General features: G+C 38.1%; 1 protein-coding gene across 2 annotated transcripts in view; it reads right to left on the bottom strand.

Moving 5' to 3' along the window:
- The window catches only part of AMMECR1 (AMMECR nuclear protein 1), a 93,786-nt gene that overhangs the window by 15,714 nt on the left and 55,008 nt on the right, over positions 1 to 23,064 (bottom strand). For both annotated transcript variants that reach the window (XM_032476055.1, XM_032476054.1), the window contains one exon: positions 6,140 to 6,254. In XM_032476055.1, the coding sequence (XP_032331946.1) occupies positions 6,140 to 6,254 (115 nt within the window). The remainder of the gene's footprint in view (positions 1 to 6,139; positions 6,255 to 23,064) is intronic.

Raw genomic sequence — 23,064 nt, 5'->3', positions numbered from 1 at the left:
CTAAGAGTCCCAAGAGCTAATGGACATTTTTACACATTAAATCACCTTCTAGAAGTTACTTTACTTTGCTTGGCTTGCTTCCTCACTAGGCTTCTGATACACTGACTTGTTGATTCACAGCAAATTCTTTTTAGATAGCCAGGAAGCATGAAGCATTCCTTTCCCAGTGTTCCGCGGCACTTGAAAAAACATTCAAAGTAGAGCTTGAGGACAAAGACTAAATTATCATAACGACAGTGACATCTTACACAAAAATCTCAAGGTCCCTGAGAAAACACTGTGAAAAGCGTTTTCCTAGATATATGACGCCTACATGTATATTTTTTAAAGGCAGAAATCTTAAGTTAGAAGAGAAGCAAAACAGAGTGTTTATCATAACTGTGAAAAAAATAACCCAGGGTTGGGGGCTGACAGAACATATACCACCAGAAGTCATTTCACTTGGTGACTCTGTGAGTCATGCTAATCATCTGTGTGTGAAAGGGAACAACTGTTTTCAGTGGAACATTAAGAGGAGCTAGAAAAATGTAAACCTTTAGATGGGGAGAGAGGGCGAGACGGAGAACGTGAACTTCTAAAATACATGAGAGATAATGATGGCAGCCAATTTATTCATCTCATCTGTTTACTCTGATGAATGCTGTTATAATAGCATCCTATTATTAACTGCAACCGAACACGTTAAAAATGGAGCTGTGATCACTCAGAGGTGTGCTCTGGAGGTTGCTTTCCAAGTGAAGTGCAGCTCTCTGAGTACCAGGAGTCCAGCAAGCTCACAAATAATGACAGATGCTTCAGTACTTCAGGGACAGAGGGAGACTAGGGGCTTGGGGTCTAGCTCTATAGTCTGGGGACAGATTTTTGGCATCACATAAGAATCATGCTGACCAGCCTCACCGTGGGTTGATTCCATGTAAGTGTTGGGTGCTAAAAAGGAATAGTCTGTCTTATTAGGACCACAAGTGTCAGCTGTATATACCGATGAGGTGTCAGTGATTTAGGGAGCTAGATAGAGCAAAAAGTGCCTTACAGTTTGTAAAAATGTCATTAATCTATTGAAATATGATCTAAAGGTCTACTTTAGAATACAGAAAACATTTCTCCTTGTGCCTTCAAAATGATCTTATCTCTAAAGCACAGAAATAAAGATGCCTGACTACAATTTATAAAATATTTTGACATCTGTCAGCAAATTGCTACATTCGTTCCCCAACAAGATCACGGGTAACATATTTGCTATACAAGTTCTTCCAGAAATAAAAAGCTTATTTATATTGTCCTGAAAATGAGCAGCCAGTAGATGACACCCTAGAATCACCCCTTGAGTCAAACGCCAGGTATTGTAATGTCATTGGTTTTCTATCCTTTCAGATCTTTAAAAGGAAATGTGGCTCCCAAATAGTGGAACCATACAAGTGCTAGGCTACATATCATTTTAGAGGACTCCAACATGCCGTGCGAGCTTTTCTCTCTTTCTAAAGTGCAGTGTTGGTCAGTCATCCTGCCATTCAGAATTAAGAGAATGCTGTCAGTTGAAGAACACAGAGCAACAGTGACATGTTTCTGTCTTCAAACACAAGGCAGATCACTTTGGATTTCTCCTGAGAGGAGCAATTTCCCTCTTTTAACAACCATTTTAGCCTTGCAGGTAGATGTTTCAACTTATCAGTTAATGAACTTTCCCCCCAAATCATTCACTCTTCATTCTTTTCACAGCTACCAGGGCAACACATAGATCACGATGTGGGAAATGATCAGCAGTTCTCAGAAGGGTGGGACCACTGTTCCAGTCTGTCTTTACAGCCTTTTGTGGATGGTTTTGTTGTTTCTAATCACTACTCAGAGCCCTTGAGAGGCTACCTATAGACACTTATTTTAAATGTATAAACACTATTTTGAGGAACTATAACAGAAGGAAGCATTACTGATCATTCTGTCAATTCAGCATTGACTTGAAATGAATTACACCCACTTGTGAAACCATTTATCAGTCTTTGCATTATCAAACAGAAGCATTCTAGCCTCTAAAACAAGGTCTGTTGTAAATCCTACTTTCCTACTAACTTCCATTATAAAATTAGAGACATGTTACCAAAAGAGAGGTCCCAAACAGGCTGAGTTAAAAGCTTTGGATGAAGAAGAAAGTAACTGCCAGCCCTGCGGCAGTTCACTTTTTTCCTGATTATTTGAAAATTAGGTGTCTGTTACCACTGGTCACATCCCTCATCCTCATGACCACAGGGATGTCTTTCTTGTTACTGAAGTTACCTAACTCTTCCCTTGGGGACTTCTAGACTTCTCCCTCTCCCTGCTTTGATCTGGGCATTTTTGTCCCTTTAATTAGGAATTCTACTGCAGTAACACACTTCACCAGTGGGGGTCAATTCTCAAACTGTACTTCGGCCAGAAAGCTCTATGATAGAGCCTTCTGCTTATATAAAACATACTCATTACCGATCCCCGACTTAAAAATTCTCTGTTGAAATTCTGTAATCATCTGTTCCCCCTCTGGCATAAACATATATAACACTATGCATTTCAGGTTAAGATGAGATACTTTATGGTGTATAGGATATTTCATTCTTGGAAGAAAAGCTGTACCTATTTGACTGAAATTTATCAAAGTGAAACATACATCTTCATAATATAGACTGAATTCTCATAAAGGAAATCCGCAATATAAATAATTAACTTATATACAAAGATAAACCATAAACAGACTTCCCCATAATGCTTTTTAATAGTCACTGTATATTCAATATGATCTCAGTTACATAAACAAATATGTGGTTTTATTGAGACAAAGACACAGAAAAAGAATTAAGTATTCCAAAATGTTAACAGTGGTCATCTCAGAATGGTATAATTACAAATGGCTTGCATTTCTTTCTTTATGTTTTGAATTTTTAAAGTTTTATTCTTCGATAATTTAGGATTACTATACTATTACGGATAGTAGGTTTGAATATATAACATGCACATGTATATATGCCTTTTATTGTGGTAAAATACATATAACATAAAATTTACCATTTTAACCGCGTTAAAGTGTACAGTTCAGTGACATTAAGTACATTCACAATGTTATACAACCGTCACTACTGTCCAGTTCCAGAACATTTTCATCACCCCCAATGGAAATCCTGTAGCCATTAAGCAGACCCATTCACCCCTTCCCCTGCAACCCCTGGCAACCACTAATCTGCTGTCTATCTTTATGGATTTGCCCATTCTGGATATTTCATATGAATAGAATCATCCAGTATGTGGCCTTTGAGTCTGGCTCTTTTCATTTAGCATAATGTTTTCAAGGCTCATTCCTGTTGTAGCATGTATCAGTACTTAATTTCTTTTTATGGCTGAATAATATTCCATTGTATGGCTGTAATGCATTTTGTCATCCACTCATCTGTTGATGGACATTTGGGTTGTTTCCACCTTTTGGCTATTGTGAAAATAGTAGCTGTATGAACGTTCATGTACAAGTTTTTGTTTCAACATCTATTTTCATTTCTTTGGGGTAAATAACTCAGGAGTGGAATTTTATTGCCATATACTTTTTTTAAAATGCCTTTAATTCTACTTTGGCATTCTGTGTTTAAAGTAGCAATGCTTTTTCAGAATTATTAAGAAAAATCCTTATATATCATTCCCACAATAATATCATTCCATTTTCAATCACTGATTATGGTACATTTTCTTAAAAAGGGCCAAATCATATTCTTCTACTTAAAAATGTAACTTTCACCCTTACTCTTTGGGAACAAATTTCTCTTATGCACAAAGTATTTAGCATAAGAGAAATTAACTGAAAAGGACAGTCTTTCCCTTTTAGTGCAGCCATTCATTCTAGCAGTACCTAAATCACTTTCAAATGCTTATATATTAAAAGCACAAAAATATATGTGTGTATGTTTTTTGTTGTTGTTGCTTAATGTAAAAGCATCACTAAATAGATACCAATGTTTAAGCCTTAAGGAATGTATTAAATATACAATACCAAGTAGAATCAATATAGAATCTTCTAGAAATTATAACTGGCAGATGGTGGGTGACCAGAGATGATAAATGCTCCCTGAAAGAGTACACAGTACCAATTCTTAAATGCTTCACCTCCCACCCTCCCAACAGAAAGATGATACATCTCATGAACATAAAAGCCCAGTAATACTAAGGTTCATTTTAGCTGTAGACAGTGCCTGGTATGGGCTAAAGAAGATGATGGTGTACTCTGTGCCACCCACCCCCTGCCTCCCCCAGAACTGTACTCCAACTGTGGCTGCAAGTAAGGGCAGAAGTGTTTTTATAGCTCAGTCATCCCCTAGATCTCGGGCTTTTCCCACTATTATCACACCCATCCCCACCACCACACACACACACACAGAGCACCCTCCAATTCAGAAAGCAGAAATAAAACTCTAGCTAGAGAATAGGAAGCAGTGGCCTTAAAACAGTCAAAGAACCACCTGAACTGTAATACTTGCTAATGAGTAAGGGATATGATTTGGGATCGTTTAAAAATTAAGTACTGGGAATATTTCTATAATATCGGTAGACTTCTCTTTAAGAAAAATTCAAATAGGAGCAATAAAACTTATAGAAAACAATCAATTAGGAAATTTTTAATTCTATAAAAGGTTTTACACATTCCAACTCTGCCAGGATCAACACTACCAACTAATTTTATTTTCTCCTTTAGAAAAAAAACTTAAGATGCTTTCATATTCTGATAATGCTCCAAAAAACCCTACCACAAAACCCAGAAAGGAACTCTTTCATCCTACTCTCTGCAGAATTTTTTAAATAGCTCTGGCATAACAACAATATTTATATCACAGAGATTTTTTTCAATGAAGATTAAGAACATTATAAATGTCTTATTCTGTATGTGGAAAAACTGAATTGCAGTGGAGTAAGTTGTCCAAAGTCTCAAAAGGAATCGGGGAGGGGGGCAAAAATAAAATTAACTGCCAAGAAAGTGGTCTGTCCACAAATCAAAATATCTCAGTTACTGTGGGGGTAGTCATTCTAAAAAGGCAGTAGAATTAAACATATTGTATCTTTAAGAAAAAATATTTTTGCGGGGAGGTCATTAGGTTTACTTACTTATTTGTTTTTAGAGGAGATACTGGGGATTGAACCCAGGACCTTGTGTATGCTAAGCATGTGCTCTACCACTGAGCTATACTCTCCCCTTAAACATGTTATATCTTGATACAGTCATGTCATAAATGAGTGTGGGTATGAACAAGAATGCTCTGTATGTCACTGAATTCCCATTGTTTCATTCTTACAGCACTCATCTCTTTGTGCCTGTGTATACTTCTTTTCTCTGCTATTAGACTATAAGAGGTTTATGGCAGGGAACAAATCTTAGCACTTTTGTACATGTAGCACATGCCTCAAATACACTAAGCATTAAGATGGGTATGTTTCCGTGTAACATGCCATAGACATACATTCAACTAACTCCAGCCAACCACCAAAACAAATCATGGTGAGAACCTCTGAACTTCCTTAACAACCCAACCCCACATACTAAAGAAGAATAAAAATATGATCAATATAGGCTATTCGGATAATGGCAATGCACAGAGTACCCTAGATATCCCCTTATTTGTTAGTGTGTGTAAATGCATAGATTAAGGTAGCCCAGAAGGAAGCAGCATGATTTAACTCTAGTTAACCAACACCCTGTTATTATCCATGAGCGGATTTCCTCAACAGGTGTATCATCCTAACTCTTTTGCTCCTTGTTTCTGTGATGTATCCTCTGACCACCAAACTGCTTTGGTGGCAGTCACACCAGAGTGCACTGGAATGGAAATAAGAGGAGAAATAAATTCCAATCAGTCCTGCCTACTACTTATTAACAGCTTTTATGAGGTGCTGTGGCAAAATAATAGGATAAAAATGAAGAGCAAATTCAGTCTGGGGATAAAACAACACAGGGCACTTTGCCTTAAAAAAAAAAAAACTTCTTTGCTCATAACTCATCGATCTGCTGTGAACTTTATCTTTGTTACTCTCTATCTCCTACAATAGAGAATGGGCTGAAAAAGCTATTTTCTGGGCCTAATTTTTAATAATTACTCAGGAGTTACCTTCATTTTTCTTTAAAAATTCTCTATAATCTTACCTCCCAGTCCAAATAATCACAGACATCTTCGAAGTTAGTGAGCAGAGACACTGAGCAGAACAGCCGCGGCAGCTCATCCCTTGTCATTGGGGGAAAACGGCTATCTTTAAGGGCACTGTCGAAAACAAAGCAAATATTAAAGCAATCACTAGATATGGGAGTTCCTAGTTTCAAATGCCGGCAATCATTTGAGAAAAAAGGTAAGAGATTAAAAAACAAATCAGTAAAGTACCAACATCTTCAAGTATACTCAAAGGCCTCAAAGATTTTAGAAGTCGTTATTTTTGTTCATTCAATAGATGGTGTTTACTCTCCAATCCTGTGACCAATTCAGTTGTAAAGAGTGAATGATCAATTACATTTCCTGTACAGTCATTTCCTGGTGTACTTCCCTGTTATTTGCAGAGTCTAAGAATGCTTTATTTTACTTTTGAGGAGAATAAAAATCAGAGTAGTGGAAACTTGTGGGAAGACTTCTGCATCTAGCACTGGTGAAAAAAATATACATATATATATTTTACGTTGTAAAAAAAAGTTCAAACTAGGTTGGCTGGTTACCATAGAACTTCACTTAAAGAGTTCAAAAAAAGATAAAAAAATTTATTTTCTTCAAGCAAAAGAAATCAAAGAAAATGAAAATAATCATGTAAATTACAAACTAAAAATACTTACAAGGATTTCAGGCCCCCTATATAGGATAATTCAAGATATAACTCAAAAATTGTGAAATTACAGGAAATAGGGCTAATCTAGGAAATAAAATTATGATTAGGAGACCAGTAATCACATCAATGGATTTCTGAGTACATCAACTCTGATTGGATCTTGTAATCAAGGTAGTGTACCACAGTGCCAAACTCTAGAAAAACCCCACTGTAAAGGACAAAAAATGTTGGAAGATCATAATTCTTCCTGCAATAGTAGAATGGACAAAAAGTGCAAAGACAGACAGACAGACAGACAGACAGAGACAGACACACACACACACACAGGCACTGTGTGTTCCTTGTACTTTTAAAAGAAACCACTTCCTGGTCAAGGAAACAAACACATCTCTGATTGCACACTGTATTAATGGCACTGTTGGCATTTATGCTGTCGATCTTCAAATGTCCTGTACAGCAGAGCCAGGCTTAGAAAATGTTTTCACAGATTAATCCTTAGAGGTTACAAATTTAGAGCCTACAAACTGCTTGGGTCAGAACAAAGTTCTGTGACCTTTGGAAATAATTTAATTCCTTTTTCAGTGACTTCCTCATTGCTGGATTTTCTTTTTCATGTTTCCATCTCTTCCTTTGCATTCAGAAACTCACTCACTGTATTATACAAACATACTTGTATGTTTGTAAGTGTTTTCAATGCATTTTGGTGTTCGTTTTATCCTGCTCTACAGAGGAAAAGGCTTACAGAAAGATAGAGATGTTATATATAAAGTATACATGTTTTTCCCCATTCAGGGAGCTAAGACTAACGAGAAAATCAGGAAATCTGTGATAATTCATACTCTGAGAACAGCATTTCACTAATTTATAATTCAACAACACAAATTTCCTACAGTTTGGCTTCTTTTATTTTCCAACTGGCAAATAGAGTTTTAAAAAATATTTTCAAGTTCTCATTCAAAGCCAAGATAAAGACATTTATGGTATGTGTATAACGCCCCCACCAGCCCCCAACACATACACACAGGAGAGAAGATCTAAAACACAGACCAGAAGAATCTCATGCATAAAAATCCAAAGGCCAATCACACTCAGCTTCCCTTGTAAAAAAAAAAAAAAAAAAAAAAGAGGGTAAAAAAAGCCTTATACATTAGAATGACATAAAATATATTTTTTTAGGATTACAGATTTTTTATTGTGGTAAAATATACATAAAATTCACCATTTTAACCATTTTTAAATGTACATCTCTGTGGGATTACATACATTCACATTGTTGTGCAAGCATCACCACCATCCATCTCCAGAACTTTTTTCATCTTGCCCCACTGAAACACGGTACCCATTAAACACCAATGCCCCATTCCTCTCTCCTCCCAGCCCCTGGCACAAATGTAATTTGACACTTTTATAATTTCAAATAATTATAGTAATATAGTCGCTAATGTTTTTGATATGTAATAGCTTTATTGACATATAATTCACATACCATAAAATTCACCATCTTAATGTATACAGTTCAGTGTTTTAGTATATTCAGAGTTGTACAATCATTACCACCATCCAGTTTTAAAACTGTCCATCACACCAAAAAGAAACCCCATACCTGTTAGGAGTCTGTCCCTACTCTCCCCTCCCCCCTGCTCTTGGCAAGTGCTAATCTACTTTCTGTCTCTATGGATTTGCCTGTTCTGGACATTTTATATAAGTAGAATCATACAACATTTGGCCATTTGCTTCTGGCTTCTTTCACTTAGCATAATGTTTTAAGGTTTTCATCCACATTGTAGCATGCATCAGTACATCACCCTTTTTAAAATTGATTTTCTTCTAGTTGATAAATTTGACATGTTACATTTTGAAAAAGTATGTCACTCTTTTAATTGCCCAATAATACTCGATTGTATGGATATATCACATTTTGTTATCCATTTATCTGCTGATGGACATTTGGGTTATTTCTACTTTCTGGCTACTATGAATAATGCTTTCTGTGGGGGCATAATGTTTCCATTTCTCTTGGGTAGATATCTAGGAGTGGAACTACTGGGTCATGTGATAATTCTATGTTTAACTTTCTGAGGAACCAACAAACAGTTTCCCATAGTGGCTGTACCCATTCTACATTCCCAATAGCAACGTATGAGGGTTCCAATTTCCCCACATCCTTACCAACACTTGTTATTGACTGCCTTTTTAATTATAGTGCTAGACCTCCTTTAATGAAGAGTTTTTGGTGTCTAGCTCTAGCTGTTACATTAAAACAATACACATGCTACAGTTAATTTCTCAACATTTTGAGGCAAGTTATTATTTTGTTTACTTTTTCCTACTAGCAAACCAATGAAAGGTACATTTTAGCTCAGTGCAATTCCAACTATTTCAAATCAATGAAAATTTCAAGTACCCAGAATGAAACTGAGGAACAGGCTAGCAAGCTTTCCTGTTTGCCTGTTGCTCAATCATTTGGGGCTTAAAAAAAAAAGAATGTTTAGTACGTGGGAGAATGCTAGCATAGCTAATAAGATAAAGTGACAAACATGTCTCATCATACCAAGGCTCAAATGTATTAACTTCAAAACTCTGAGATAGATACGTTAATCATGATGGAAACAGTTTGATTTTACAGAAAGTCATTTAAACAAGACTTAATTCTTGCATTTTTCATCAACTCTAAGTAACTTTTCATGAGCATAGACAGACTCCAAAAGGCAGGAAGCACTCACTATCTTTAAATACAAATTCCTAGGGAAAAGGACTAGCAATGAAAGCCCAGCAAGGATTTAAGGGATTATTTTAAAAGATGAAAAATGCGGCTGGAGACTGACCTCAGAGTTGCTAGGCTGGTGTGGATGGCTGATAAACAAGACGATTCAGCCCTCAGCCCCACTCTCTTTAGTATATAGAATATGTGATGTGGGAACTCAGCCTCTAGAGAGAATGCTGTCCAGAGTCAGGCAGTGACTTACTCAAGGTGACCCAGCTACTTAGTGACACAGGTGGGGATACGACCCAGATTCTCTGACTCAAGTCCACAATTCTTTCTAGGATCCAAGCCTTTGTTGCCAACTTTGTCTGGATTATGATTTTTTTTAATTTTAAAATTAAATGCTTGCCTTACTAGGCAACTCTGACCTCATACCTGCAGTGCCTCTGCCTAAAGTAGGTAAATAATAATGTAATAGCGTTCATTAGTAGCCAAGGGGTAAATATAGCTAGACTTCCTGTCTACTGGAAATCTGCAGGAGCAAAAAGGATTTTAAAATATTAGTATTGTCCACGGAGAGCATTTTATACCAAAGTAGTGTCTGCCAATTTAAATTTGGGCAGTCTAAGGAACTGACAAACAAAGAGATCTTGTAGTAAATTCAGATGAAGTTCCCTTTGCTACAATAGGAAGCCATTTTCTAATGTTTAAATACTGTTAGGGAAAAAAAAACATTTATGTACAAAAATCTGCCGGCTGCTCCATCGCCCATATGATGGATGGCCAAGGTTTAAACAACAGCTTAATTCACATAACAAATTCAAATATATTCATTTCAAACTGGCATCTTCCCAAGAATATATTTCACCTAATTGAGAAGCAGCATTAACATCTGTTAAAGTTAATATCTAATGTTAAATACTACCTTAATGAAAATGAACATTAAAAAAAAGAATTAGGAGTTTAGCTATCAGAGAATCAAAGGTAACAGGACCTGGAAATTATGAGGGGAAAAAGACAGCAGAAAAGAGACAAAACCTTAGAAATTACAAGGCTCATCATAAACAATATAGCATTCAAAAGAAATGACTTAAGTGAATCTAGCTAGCCAGCCACTGACTCACTCATTCATTCATTTCTTCACTTTCTAAAACACTGATGACCTTAGTCAGTTAACCAGTGGAAAGTTACCAAATTGAGAAGGGCTTCATATTACAGGCAATCATTTTTCAGGACAAGGAAGTAGTTAAAACCAAAATTGAAAATCCCTAGGTGGATAGGTGAAGAAAAGCAAATCAAGCATATATTAGTCAAAAAAAATTTTTTTAAAGTTTTTTTCACAAGGGGTTTCAATCATCTGGAAATTCTGCCATTCCTCATCAGAGCTTCTAGAACAGGATGCACATGTGGCATGTCTGAACTCCAGGAACTTGGAATACTAGAATCCAACCCCAAATCTGAAAAATTATCCCCATCCTCTCTTTCACATTAAGTAGCCATTTTAGGTTCCCATTATTAAAAAAAAAATAGACACAAAACATAATGCAAAAGAGAAAGTAGGAAGGAGGAAAAGAATAAGAAAAAGGGAATATATACAAAGAAATAAAGATGGAGAGGAAGAGAAAATGAAAAGCAGGAAAAGGAACTGGGAAGCAAAGAAAGTAAAAAAAAAAAAAAATAGAGACAGAGGGGCAAAGACAGGAAGCAATGAAGGAAGGGTGGAAGGGTAGGGGATGAGGGAGATGAAGGGTGATGGGCGCTGTAGGTCTTCATACATATATGGCTCCTATCCTATAGGATTCACTTAGGCTTTAGTGTTTATCACCTACTGCCTTCCGATTAGCTTAAAGTTCTTGACTTGCCCCATTCTCGAATTCCTAAAAGTCTCTGTTCTCTAAGATAGCCACAGATGCCCACCAGGAGGGAAAAATACTCTCTGGGCTGCATGCTGTGATGACCAGAGCAATACTGTCGAGAATCTGCATCCCAGCCACAAATTCCTCACCTCTGAATTAGGAGACGAGGTTGTGAATTTGACTGAGCGGAGCAGAGCTACAACTGGAAAATACCAGATCCACGAAGAAACAGGTGGCTCAATGTTTAGTGGATACGCCAGGTACTCCTCCTCTCTCTCCATGCAAGGTCCACACAGTGCTCTCCCTGCAGAGTTGCTGGATTTCCTCTCTACTGTTTTTGGAAATGAACTACTAGAAACTGGTTTGGGTTTCAGTTATTTTTCTGATGAACATCTTTTAAGGTATATTCTACCAGAGTATAAATAACATAATTTGACTTTCTCTTTATGACACAAGTTCATCTTTAAGACTCAACATGACTTGGGGTCATTCATTGCTATACAGTATTAGAACAGTGCTCTCAATAGCCTTGGCAAAAAAAAAAAAATCAGTGGGTATGGAAAATGGATTACAACATGACCACCAATAAGCTTCATCTTGGGAAATTTGAAAATGTGAGGCTGTCTCTACCTTTAAGAAAATGTAACACAAAAATAACCTCCCATAGACTTGCAGAGTGCCCCGGGATCTCATCCCTGTGTTCTCTAAGTTAGGACACTATAAAACTGAACTACCTCTCAAATTGAATTAAATGGCCACCTTTCCAGGTTCTGGTGTTTTTGAGGAGCTTTCATTTCAGTTTCTTTCATTTTCAAAATATTTACTGAGCACCTGCTATTTGCCTTTTACTATGTGAAGAGCCACGGAGGATATAAGAATAGTAGATTACAAAACAACATGTGAATATGCGTAAAAGACTTTGATAGGAATGCTGAGAGGAATGGTCAGATGAGGTTGGCATCTTTTCTGGAAAGATCTGTTTTACACTCTCTGCTGCTGGTTTACTGGTTACTAAGTGACCCAGAATTGCAGGTACATTTACAGAAATAAAATGTATACACATTTTTTTCCCTAGTAATAAATCTACTACCTCAAGTGAGGTGCTTCTTCATCAAGAATTTTCATTATCCTGCAGGCCTGCATTCATATGCCGCTTTGTAACTCTTCGTTTTCCTGAACTAGATTTTCAAAAATCTCCAGGGCAGGGATTGGCCTTTAACCTCCATACAAGAAATGTTTATCAAGAGAATGTAGTTCCCTAAATTGTGCTCCATTTGTCTTCAATGGATTTAGAGCTATTATTCTGTATCCCACAGGTTATGCTCCAGCAAAGTCCTTAGGAAAAAAAGAAAACAAAACAGCTCTCTAAGCAGCAGACACAAAATGAGAGATGAGAGGCTCCATGCTTTCCTCATCTAAACCTCTTGTCTCCAAACTGTTTTGATTGAGCATTCTTATCAGTAAAAGAAGTCTGAGCACGCATCCTCAATGTGGCTGTTTATCTGTAAACTGTGTACACGTACTACTGTCACATATAGCTCATATATGCCAAAGCACAGTATCTACTTAGAGGAATCTTTGTTGTTAGAAACAGTGGGTATAGATACATATTTCGAATAATGTTCCTGATAATTTCCTTCTTATTTGGGGGCTGATATCTTGTTGGGTCTGATTAGATCATCTTCATTTTTCCTTGATGACTTGGCCAACCAAGTTATGAGGTGATCTGTAGGAGAAGTGGCAGCCAGCGCTGCCTTTTTCTTGTCCTTGCCTGGTGCTTGTTTTATGACTATTATCATCACTCCACTGTTCTTTTGCAAGGATCTTCTTAAGCCACTTCTCCATCCCGAGTGGCTTTATCCAGCTTTAGCTAACCTACGCACAATGGACAAATGGCTTAAGAAGATTCCTGCAAAGAAACCACAGGTTGAAGATAATACTCAGAACCATGAACCTACTTAACCAGGCACATCAACTCAAATATGCTGCAGTATGCTGACAGTGACTGAAAGAAGGAGTGTGTGCCACTATGGACTCCCATCAAATCATGGCTCCCACGCTGTCCTCAGGATCCCTCATTTAGACTATATGACAGTGACCCACTGACAACGACCAAATGAGAGCACCAGGGTCAATACATACATGAAGTATGATGGAATTTCAGTCATTTCTTAAATTTTAGATAAAAGATCATAAATAGAACTTCTAATATTTTCTTCCTGTGCAACAATGGATCATCAGGGTGCACCTCTCTCAGGAGACTGCTAATCTAAAGCCCTAAGTCACATTCTAAGAAACTGGTCTTAACATACTTAGACATGATCCTTTGAGCAAAAAGAGCTTTAAATACAAAAGAGCCAGTATCTGTTGAGAACCTACCTTGAGCCAGGTGCTACATACGCATTAGCTTGTTGAGTCCTCAAAACAACCCCATTATGTAGATGAGGAAATTGAGGTTCACCTCAAGTTGGGTGAGTTCAGCGGGATTAAGCAACTTGCTGAAGGTCATAAAAACAGGTAAGAGAGTTGACATCTGAACTTTGGGCTGCCTGCCTCTACAGGCCATTCTCTTTTCTAGAATGTGAGCAAATCAACTTCAGTGTATACACATGCAGTCAGTTCCAAGGGATTTCCCCCCAATAATGCTTCTTCTCTCAGGGTTTAACTAGATGCTTTAGGTTGTAAGTATTGAGCAGGCTCTGCAACTAAGATACACAGAACTCTTTTAGTGAAAGTATTGGCTTGTTTTTGTTCTCTTCTTCCTCCATTTTGATCTTGGTGATTCAGAGCTGCTGTCATTGAAAAACATCTGTTTTATCTAAATTTAATAAGCCCTATTAGTGGGATACTAAGCCTTCCCTTATTCTGAAGCCTTTCCACAATTTGAAATTTAATCTACTGGAAGTCATAACAGCGTTACCAAAGTACTAGTTTTGGACATATCTAGGCTGGCGGGCCTGTTTCTGATTTTTAACTTTGCTTTTCTAACCTGAATGAATAAGCTCTCTCATACTCACCACAAGAGCCATGCGATTTTTTTCCTTCCCTCTTTGCATGGTAATGAAATCTATAAATTGAACTCTGTAAACTGCAAAACACATGGTGTCACGCTAACTTACATGCCACATTAAGGTGGTGCGGCCTTACCCATGGGTTTACTGTCCCTTCTTAAACTCTTGTTAGTCCTAGATGGTGCAGGTCTGCTGAGAGCTAGCATGCTGGTTCTCACTGTGTGGCCTGTCTAGGATTGTCTCAGATGTCGCTGACAGGGGACAAAGGTAATAAAGGGAAAGAGATCAGTCTTGAAGATGAGGTACAAAATCAATTTATCAACTTGGTCATGCTGAGGAAGAGAGAGTAAAGGAGTCCAGCCCTCTCTGTGGCCTCAACAGAGATGTTGTTCATCTTTCTTTTCCTTCTCTTCTTCACCTCCCCCACCTTCTGGATGTTTTCCTCTTTTCTTTCCTTATTCTAGTCTAGTAAGGTCAGGAAGAAAGAACTGTAAAATGTTGCGAGGAAGAGGTGAAAGAAAAGAATGCGGGTGGGGGCAAGAGGAGAACATTAAGACAAAGGCAGAAGGGAGAGTATAGCTCAGTGGTAGAACGCATGCTTAACATGCATGAGGTCCTGGGTTCAATCCCCAATCCCTCCATTAAAATAAATAAATAAACCTAATTACCTCCTGCAAAAAATTTTTTAAAAAAAAGTCAAAGGCACACAAAAGCTACCTCCAACAGAAAAGTGTAACACACCAGAGTGCAAGGCAGCTGCCTTTGGGTCAAGATGACCCGTCCCCTTCCGTACTAGTTTTAATGGTCAGCTTCAGCCTTGGGGGAGTAGACCGGTGATAGTGACAGAGAAAGGTACCTGATCCACTGCCTGTTTCTTTCTAGCATTTTAGGATAATCTTGAAAAGTAGTGGGTGGGGGAAGCTGGGAAGAAAAGTTGAGTGCCTCACCCAGCAGCCTAGCTGCTTGTCCCACACTGGTTATAGAGTCAGTGTACTGTCCAATGGCAGATTTCTCTACAATGAAGCGTAACTACACACAGGCTGTTAAGGCCTCCGTAACTTTCCTCACATTCATTTAAACAGAACTATCTTAAATTGTATCACTATGTGAATCTTTGGGGGAAAGTTTCCTTTAAATCATTCATATCATCTTTGTTTTGTATGATTCTTACAGAATTTCCAAAGGGTCTTCACACCTCTTATCCTAACTGACGCTCCCAACAGCCCTATGAAGTTGACAAAGCTAATGCTACCTTAGATTAGAAACCAAAATAGGTGTCCCTCCAAGAACAAGGCCCCCTGTAGTCACAGAGTCACGAAATGTCAGAACTCCAAGCACTTACAGACCATGTAGTCCACACCCTTCACTTGACATTTGGGGGAACTAGAGCAGAAAGTGATGAGCCCAGAGACACAGCGACTGAGCGGTGGAGTTGGGACGCCTATGCTGCGTCTCCTGACTTCTCCTGTCCCCCAGCCACTCATCTTTCCATCATTCTTTCCCACATTTGTGGACCAACTCTGTCCTAATCCAGTAATACTCCAGAATGGACGTATGGAGTAAGAAGAAGAAAATGATCCCGGAGGCATGGGAGAATAGCTGGGGAAATAAAGCTTTGGGCTTCTCGGCAGAAAGCAACATGTTGGGGTCCTGATACTGGTCAGCATGCTGAAGTCGCGCAGGATCTAGAAAGAGAGCAGATAAGTGTGGGGGAGCAACAGGGTACTAACCCTGTGAGGGTGGCAGCCACAGCCTGCACTGTTGCCCTCCCCGCATGTCCCATCCACTCCCTTCTCATCTCTCTTTATTCTTACACACTCATGGTAGGTGTTGCTCTCTCCTTCCTGTGCTTTGCCCTTGCTCTTTTCTCCTTGCAGTCCAGGCCGTCCATTCTGGCCCATCATTTCTCCCTAGCTGCTGAGCTACATGGAAGGACCATTCAACAGAAAAGTTATACATTTCTAAAATAAGACATTTAATTCCCTTTTATCGAGCTCTTGCAACTAGAGAATCTGTCCCTGTTGTAAATGCCACACTATGTTCTGGTTGTGTATATATAAATATGTCAGACTATAAGCTGGTCAGGGCAAGATAACCTCAACGCCCATTTCCAAGTAAACAGCACAACAGTGTGCGCCAATTCAGCACGGGAGAAATATGCGGTTCTTGATGTGGACTTCAATCCAACCTACCTTCCAATCTCTTAACCTGGAACACATTTTACTTTCTTCCTTTCAACAAATATGTTTAAAGTCAGCCTGATCAAGCAGAAAAGGGTATTTTAACTCTTCATCTCTTGTTTGGTTTATATCTTGATAAACCTAATTTTCAAAGGCAAAGAAAAATTTCACTTGTATAGTTTCCCATTCTATTACCATTAAAAATTACTTAATTCTCCCATTGAAAAAGTCCTACTTTGATTTTGTTTCCATGAGACAAGCACATGGGGTAACAGGATACGTTGGAAAAGCTTCACAATATGCTGCTGAAATAACAATTGCTGATTCTGTACTACAGTACATGTTAGGAAAACCACAATAGATACTAAAAGGAAAAAGCATCATTTGGGGATGGAAAAAATGCAATGGATAAAAGCCCTGCAACTTAAACTACAGTCATGTGACAACAGCTCTGTCCCCCATAGCAGCAAAACTTGCCATGAATAAGGGGTGGTCCTAATGATTCCTGATGGAAGAGAACATCTATGACCATGAACTGATTAATTCAGCAAATATTTACTGAGTGCCTGCCATGTGCCAGGTACACGTCTACATCTCGGGGCATACTCTGTTCAATTGCAGTCCCGTGGCATACCTCGCTTCATGGAAGTTTCACTATGGTCCGACTGGCATTTACATGAGCAACTCAGAGCACCTAATGATAAGTACAAATCTCATAAACTCCCATTTTAGAGATGTGAAAAAAGAGAGACAAAGAGAAAGGCACTTAAACCCACAGGGCTTTCCTACTTTGAACTTTACAGATCCTAGCCTATGTGTAGAAAATCCATCAGGCTAAGCAAAACCCCACAGAAACTCAAACTAAAAAACTAGGTTTTTGACTATACCTATGGATGTGTTATATGTATAACCTCATTAGACCATCAGCTCCATAAGCACGGTGACCCTGCCCACGTTTGCTCACCACTGTATAGCCAGTGCCTAGCATTCAGTAGCTAGCAAGTTAAATATTGAACAACTTAAAGAAATTTAGGAAGGTGGTCTCATACAGTCACCTATTTAATAAACATTTATTGGCAATATAATAAACATTAAATGGCCCTATTGGTTATGCTTTATTAAACAGTCAATGTTTCCCCATATTCTAAATATCCTTTTATTCATCAACTTAAAAACTGTCCACTAAAGTATGTTTTCCTCTGTTTAGTGTCTATTAAATACTGTTCATTTAGAAGGTGGTAACTGGTGTTTTGAGTCTTTAGTTAGATTACTGTGCATTCACAGTGCAGCAGTTTGGCAACATTTTTCTATCTAAAATGCATAAACTGCTATAAATACATAATAATCTACTTTCCTGATAGAGTTACAGAGTTGCTTTGATCCCACAGGTCTTTTCCCCCAGGAAAACACAGATGATTTGCAACCTGGAGGAGCTCAATGGCCTCTTATGCATGTGGGGTGATTATTCCTACTATTTTGCTGTAGTTCAGAACATATAGGGACCCATATTACTTGTCTATTTTTATGCTTTTCACACCTTCTTATAAAGGGACATCTTACAAACTGGATGAATCACAAGTCAGCAAGGGCAGGCATAGAAAAAAGAAGCAAAAAATAAGTCTCTCTAAATGAACACGGGTCTAAAAGAAATCAGATGTCAGTTCACAAATCAAAAAATCCTGAAAAAAAAGTCTGCCTATTCTCCCAGTTCTCTGGGAGATTTCAGGTAAGCGTCCAAGGGAGAAAGGGGACTGGTTGGAAATCAGCCCTCGGAGGCAATGAGAATGATCTGGCAGGGAGGAGAAGAGCTGAAGGAGGAGAAGATGGGTGGACCTCTGGTGCCCCTCTGGTGGGGCTGTCAGAATGGTCATCAACCAAGACGTCCTGACAACTCACCAGGCTGATGAGGGTTAAAGTATTAGTATGCACCAGCACACATTCCCTCAGTCACATTAGACTTCACATTCCCAGGTCTGGTTTACCTTTTACAAAAAATAATACTGGTTTAGAATGCTGCTCAGAGTCTACCCCACAAATCTGAGAGACCAGGTAGCACCTCATTTTCCTTTGCTACTTGCCATGGCCTCTCCTTCCCCCATGTAACTAAAAGCCACTTCTTAGACTTTGGTCAACAACATTAAGGAAATGGGGAGAATATTTTCTGCGGACTTAACTTTCCTGGAAATAATTATCAGTGATGGAAAACAAACTCTTCGTAACAGAATAAAACGTCATTAATTTGAGCTCCACTAATTCAAAATCTGTGCTAATTCAAACAGACCTAGGCTGACTGGAAAAGAAGGGTCTGCTCCGCTAAGCAAATCAACTTTGTAATTAAGGTTGGAAGAGAAGTACAGGACTTGCGGAAAGAGAAACTATTTCCAGAACTTTAGAATTAACCATCTATGTGCACTGTAACATCATAATTAAGAATTGTGTGTGTGTGTGTGTGTGTGTGTGTGTGTGTGTGTGTGTGTATGAAAAAGCAGCACTCCGGAAGACTTCTCCTTGATACCCCTCAGCCCATTCTGAGTTATCTATATCACTGAAACAAGCAAAACTATTTTTAAAAGAAATATTGCATTCATTCTTGATTGATCATACTGGACTTCCTGCAATTATTTTGAATTTGGGAGTGTGGACTTCCACTTTGGGGTTGCTAGGCTACTCGCCTACAGTCCTGGTCACACTCAGACCTCTGAGTACAAGTCTTGTGGGAGATCATTAATAACTGAGTCAGAAATATAGTCCAAGCTTCCTGACTTCAATCACTTACTGTCTGAACTAAAGAAGTCACAAGCTTTTCATCCTTGGGGTTACATGTAGCTGTAAAATAGAGGGAGAAAGAGCAAAACAAGAGAAAGCTTATATCCCTTAGATTAGAGACCTACACACTGAACAACAACAACAGCAAAAAAATCAAAGGCAAAGCAACAAAGTCCTTGGGAAACCGAAACAGTGAGTCATTATGAAACAAATATCAAATGAAAGCCCAACAAAGTAGCATCAGTGTGCAAAGGCAGCATTCCTGAGGCTGTTACTCCTCACACCTCCATGCTACCTCACTTCACTAGCACCGGGCACTCTTCCAGCCCCCTTGTGAGCATGTCTCACTGCCTGAGAGGCCTAGTTGCCTTGTCACAAGTTTAGGTCTGACCACTCTGATTATATTGTCAGCTCCTGGATTCATGCCGGCTTCCCTTAAGCATAAGACATGCAGAACTGGCACCTCATGGATGGTACTCTACTAATTTTGCTTGGTTTGAGGTGATAAGACTCCGTCTTTTCATATACAGAATAATAAACCAGAGCAATAAGATCTTCTTTTCTTTCTTTTTTTTTTTTTTTAATGGAGGTACTGGGGATTGAACCCAAGACCTTGTGTATGCTAAGCGTGCACTCTACCACTGAGCTATACCCTCCCCCCAAGATTTTCTTTTAAATGGCTCCCAAATTTCTAGTTTCTATTGAAACCTTGAAAATACCAGAACCTGGGGGGAAGGGTATAGCTCAAAGTGGTAGAGCGCATGCTTAGCATGCATGAGGTCCTGGGTTCAATCCCCAGTACCTCCTCTAAAGAAAAAAAGTAAATAAACAAATAAACCTAATTGCCTCCCTCCCCCCAGAAAAATAAAAGTTCTTACAAAAATAAAAAATCTTTCTATAAAAGAAAAGAAAAGAAAATACCAGAACCTAGGTTTTCTTAAGAAATGGGTTTACTTAAGAAAATGTGAGACACTAAAATTGATAGGTGTCCCATGAGAATATTGAATGAAATAATCATAGGTCAATGTTCCGACAAAAGTGAAGTGCTAGCCAGTACATTTTATAGGGAAAACAATTCTTTAAAATGGTTTTGGGCAGGAAAGTCCAGACTCTCTTTTAAAACATAGGTCTCTTTTTCTACTGTGTTGATCATCTGTGTCATCTCTGTATCATCAGTGTTCACTTGAGAGGAACAAGACGGTGCACAGTCTCAAAATCATCTACAACTGTGCACCATAGCTTGTGACTCTTTTTAAATGAGAATTTTACTTTTTACATTATGCCTGGCCTAGGCAAATATTGAAGGTGGTCAGCAAACACAAGACACAAGCCAACTGCTGGGCAGAGTGAGGTCGCTCAGAGTCGTTCCAGTTTGGGAGGGTTTCTCCATGGAAGATCATGAAAGGCCTAATCCATACCCAGCTAAAACTAAGCGCCGATGATTAATTTTCTAAATAAATATTAAGAAACAAATGTAGTCCCTAATACAGATTGGACACTTGTCTAAAGTTGTTTCACTACTTAATGCTAGACTATTACAACACGTTAACATCAAAATAAATGTTTGTAATCTTTCATTTGAAAACAGTTCTTTTAACAGTGCGTACCAACAGCAACCACCCTGTCATTTTCACCAAATTTCAGGGCTTCTCTCCCTTTTGGAAAATACAAGTTGATATTTGTACCTAAGGAACCATCTAAATCACCTTGTGGGACTGGCTATTCATTTGCACTGCACTATACGAACACTGCTCAAAACTAAGTAACCTTGGCTGATACCTGGAAATGTTATTGTCTTTGTTAATGGAAATTACTGCAATAGGGGCTGGATTCGTTGACTCCAGGAAACTGCTCCCACAGGCAGCTTTGAGAGTCTAGGCCAGTCAAGGAAGCCGAAGTGTCACAGGGCACTCCTACACACACAGCAGAGGACCCCTTGGATGGAGTTACACCAGTCTAAGAGTTTCAGAATTAGGACATCAGTAAGCTACACCAGAAAAACAATTCTTCTAAATTGGAATCATATTCACAAAACATCTGGAAAGTTCCCCAAAGGAGAAAAGATTACCCAAAAGTATTGCTAAATAGATGGAAGAGAAGATGCTGACTTTTATCATAATACAAAATTCAGTCAGTTTCCATTGTCCTAGACAAATCAACAGATGTGCTGTTTACCTTTAAGGAAGCCTGGAATCTATTTTAATTCAGCCTTGAAACCCAGACATTCTTAGGTAATAAGTACAGATATTTCAATTCCATAACAACCACCCAGTGTTTACAAACATTTCTTTCTTTATAGATTTCTCATCCACAAAATGTATATTTGGTTAGAAAAAGAATTTTGAGGGTTCAGCTGTACTTTAGCAAATGTTACAACATCAATGTTTCTTCAAGCAAGTGTAGCCTATAAAAATTATCTTTTCTTTTCTAAGCTTTGCTTTATGGTATGAGCTAAAAGAAAATAATGATATCAAGGGTCTTGTTCCTCTATTTTCTTTACTATGTCTTTACATAAAATAATGTATTAAATAATAATACTATCTAATAGAATAATGTTTTTTTTAAAGTGAGGGAGATTAAGAAGTAAAAACTTCCAGCTGCAAAATAAATGAGTCACAAGAATGAAATGTACAGTGTGGGCCATATAGTCAATAATTATGTAATATTTTTATCTGGTGACAGACAGTAACTAGACTTATCATGGTGATAATTTTGAAATGTAGAGAAATATCAAATCACTATGTTGTGCAACAGGAACTAACATACTGTTGTAGGATAACTGTACTTCAAAAACAAACTCAGAGAAAAGGACATGGGATTCGCGGTCACCACAGAGGAGCGGTGGGGAATTGAATGAAGGTGTCAAAAGGCACAAACTTCTAGTTATAAGATAAATAAGTACTAGGGATGTAATGTACAACATGATAAAGATAATTAATACTGCTGTATGTTATATATGAAAGTTGTGAAGAGAGTAAATCCGAAGTGTTCTCATCACAAGGAAAAAAAATTTTTTTCTTTTGAATCTATATGAGATGATGGATGGTCACTAACCTTATGGTGGTGATCATTTCATGATGTAAGTCAAATCATGATGCTCTATATCTTAAACTTACATAGTTTGTCAATTAAATATCAACTATATCTCAATAAAACTGGAAGGAAAAGAAGTGAAATAAAGCAATAATATAATAATATTTAAATAGTATGCTTCACTCGTACTACCATACCCTGAAAAGAAACACATTTCAATCAATTTTTAATTTAAAAAATCTTCAACGCTCAAGTTCAAAAAAACAGATAATCTGATTGAAGCCAAAATTACTCTGACATTAAAAATGACTCTTCTACAAGCAATGTGTCAAACGTGTACCTCTTCCTGAGTTGCCTATCACTTGTAATTGGGCCATCTTCCCACCACATAAGAAGGAAACTTTGGAGCCACCATCAACTCTTCCCTTTACCATACTCCCTACATACGGTCTCATCTTGTTCTGTTACTGCCACATCTCTGTTATATGTCTCTTTACATCTTTCCTGCTGCTAATCTAATTCAGGCCTGTAGCATCTCTCATTTGAAATATTTAAAAATTAGCCTCTGCACTGTTCTGTCTCTCATCTCTATCCTTTCCATTCCATCCTATATACAAGCAGCTGGAGTCCTCCCTAATGACCTTCTTACTCTGCTCAAAGTCTTTCAACGGCAATTCAATGCCTTCAGGAAAAAACAAAACAAAAAAACA

This window comes from Camelus ferus, chromosome X (genome assembly GCF_009834535.1).
Source record: "Camelus ferus isolate YT-003-E chromosome X, BCGSAC_Cfer_1.0, whole genome shotgun sequence".
In the NCBI taxonomy this organism is placed as follows: Eukaryota; Metazoa; Chordata; class Mammalia; order Artiodactyla; family Camelidae; genus Camelus; species Camelus ferus.
The sequence above is the reverse complement of the archived record's forward strand: the minus strand, read 5'-3'. Positions and strand labels throughout refer to the sequence as shown.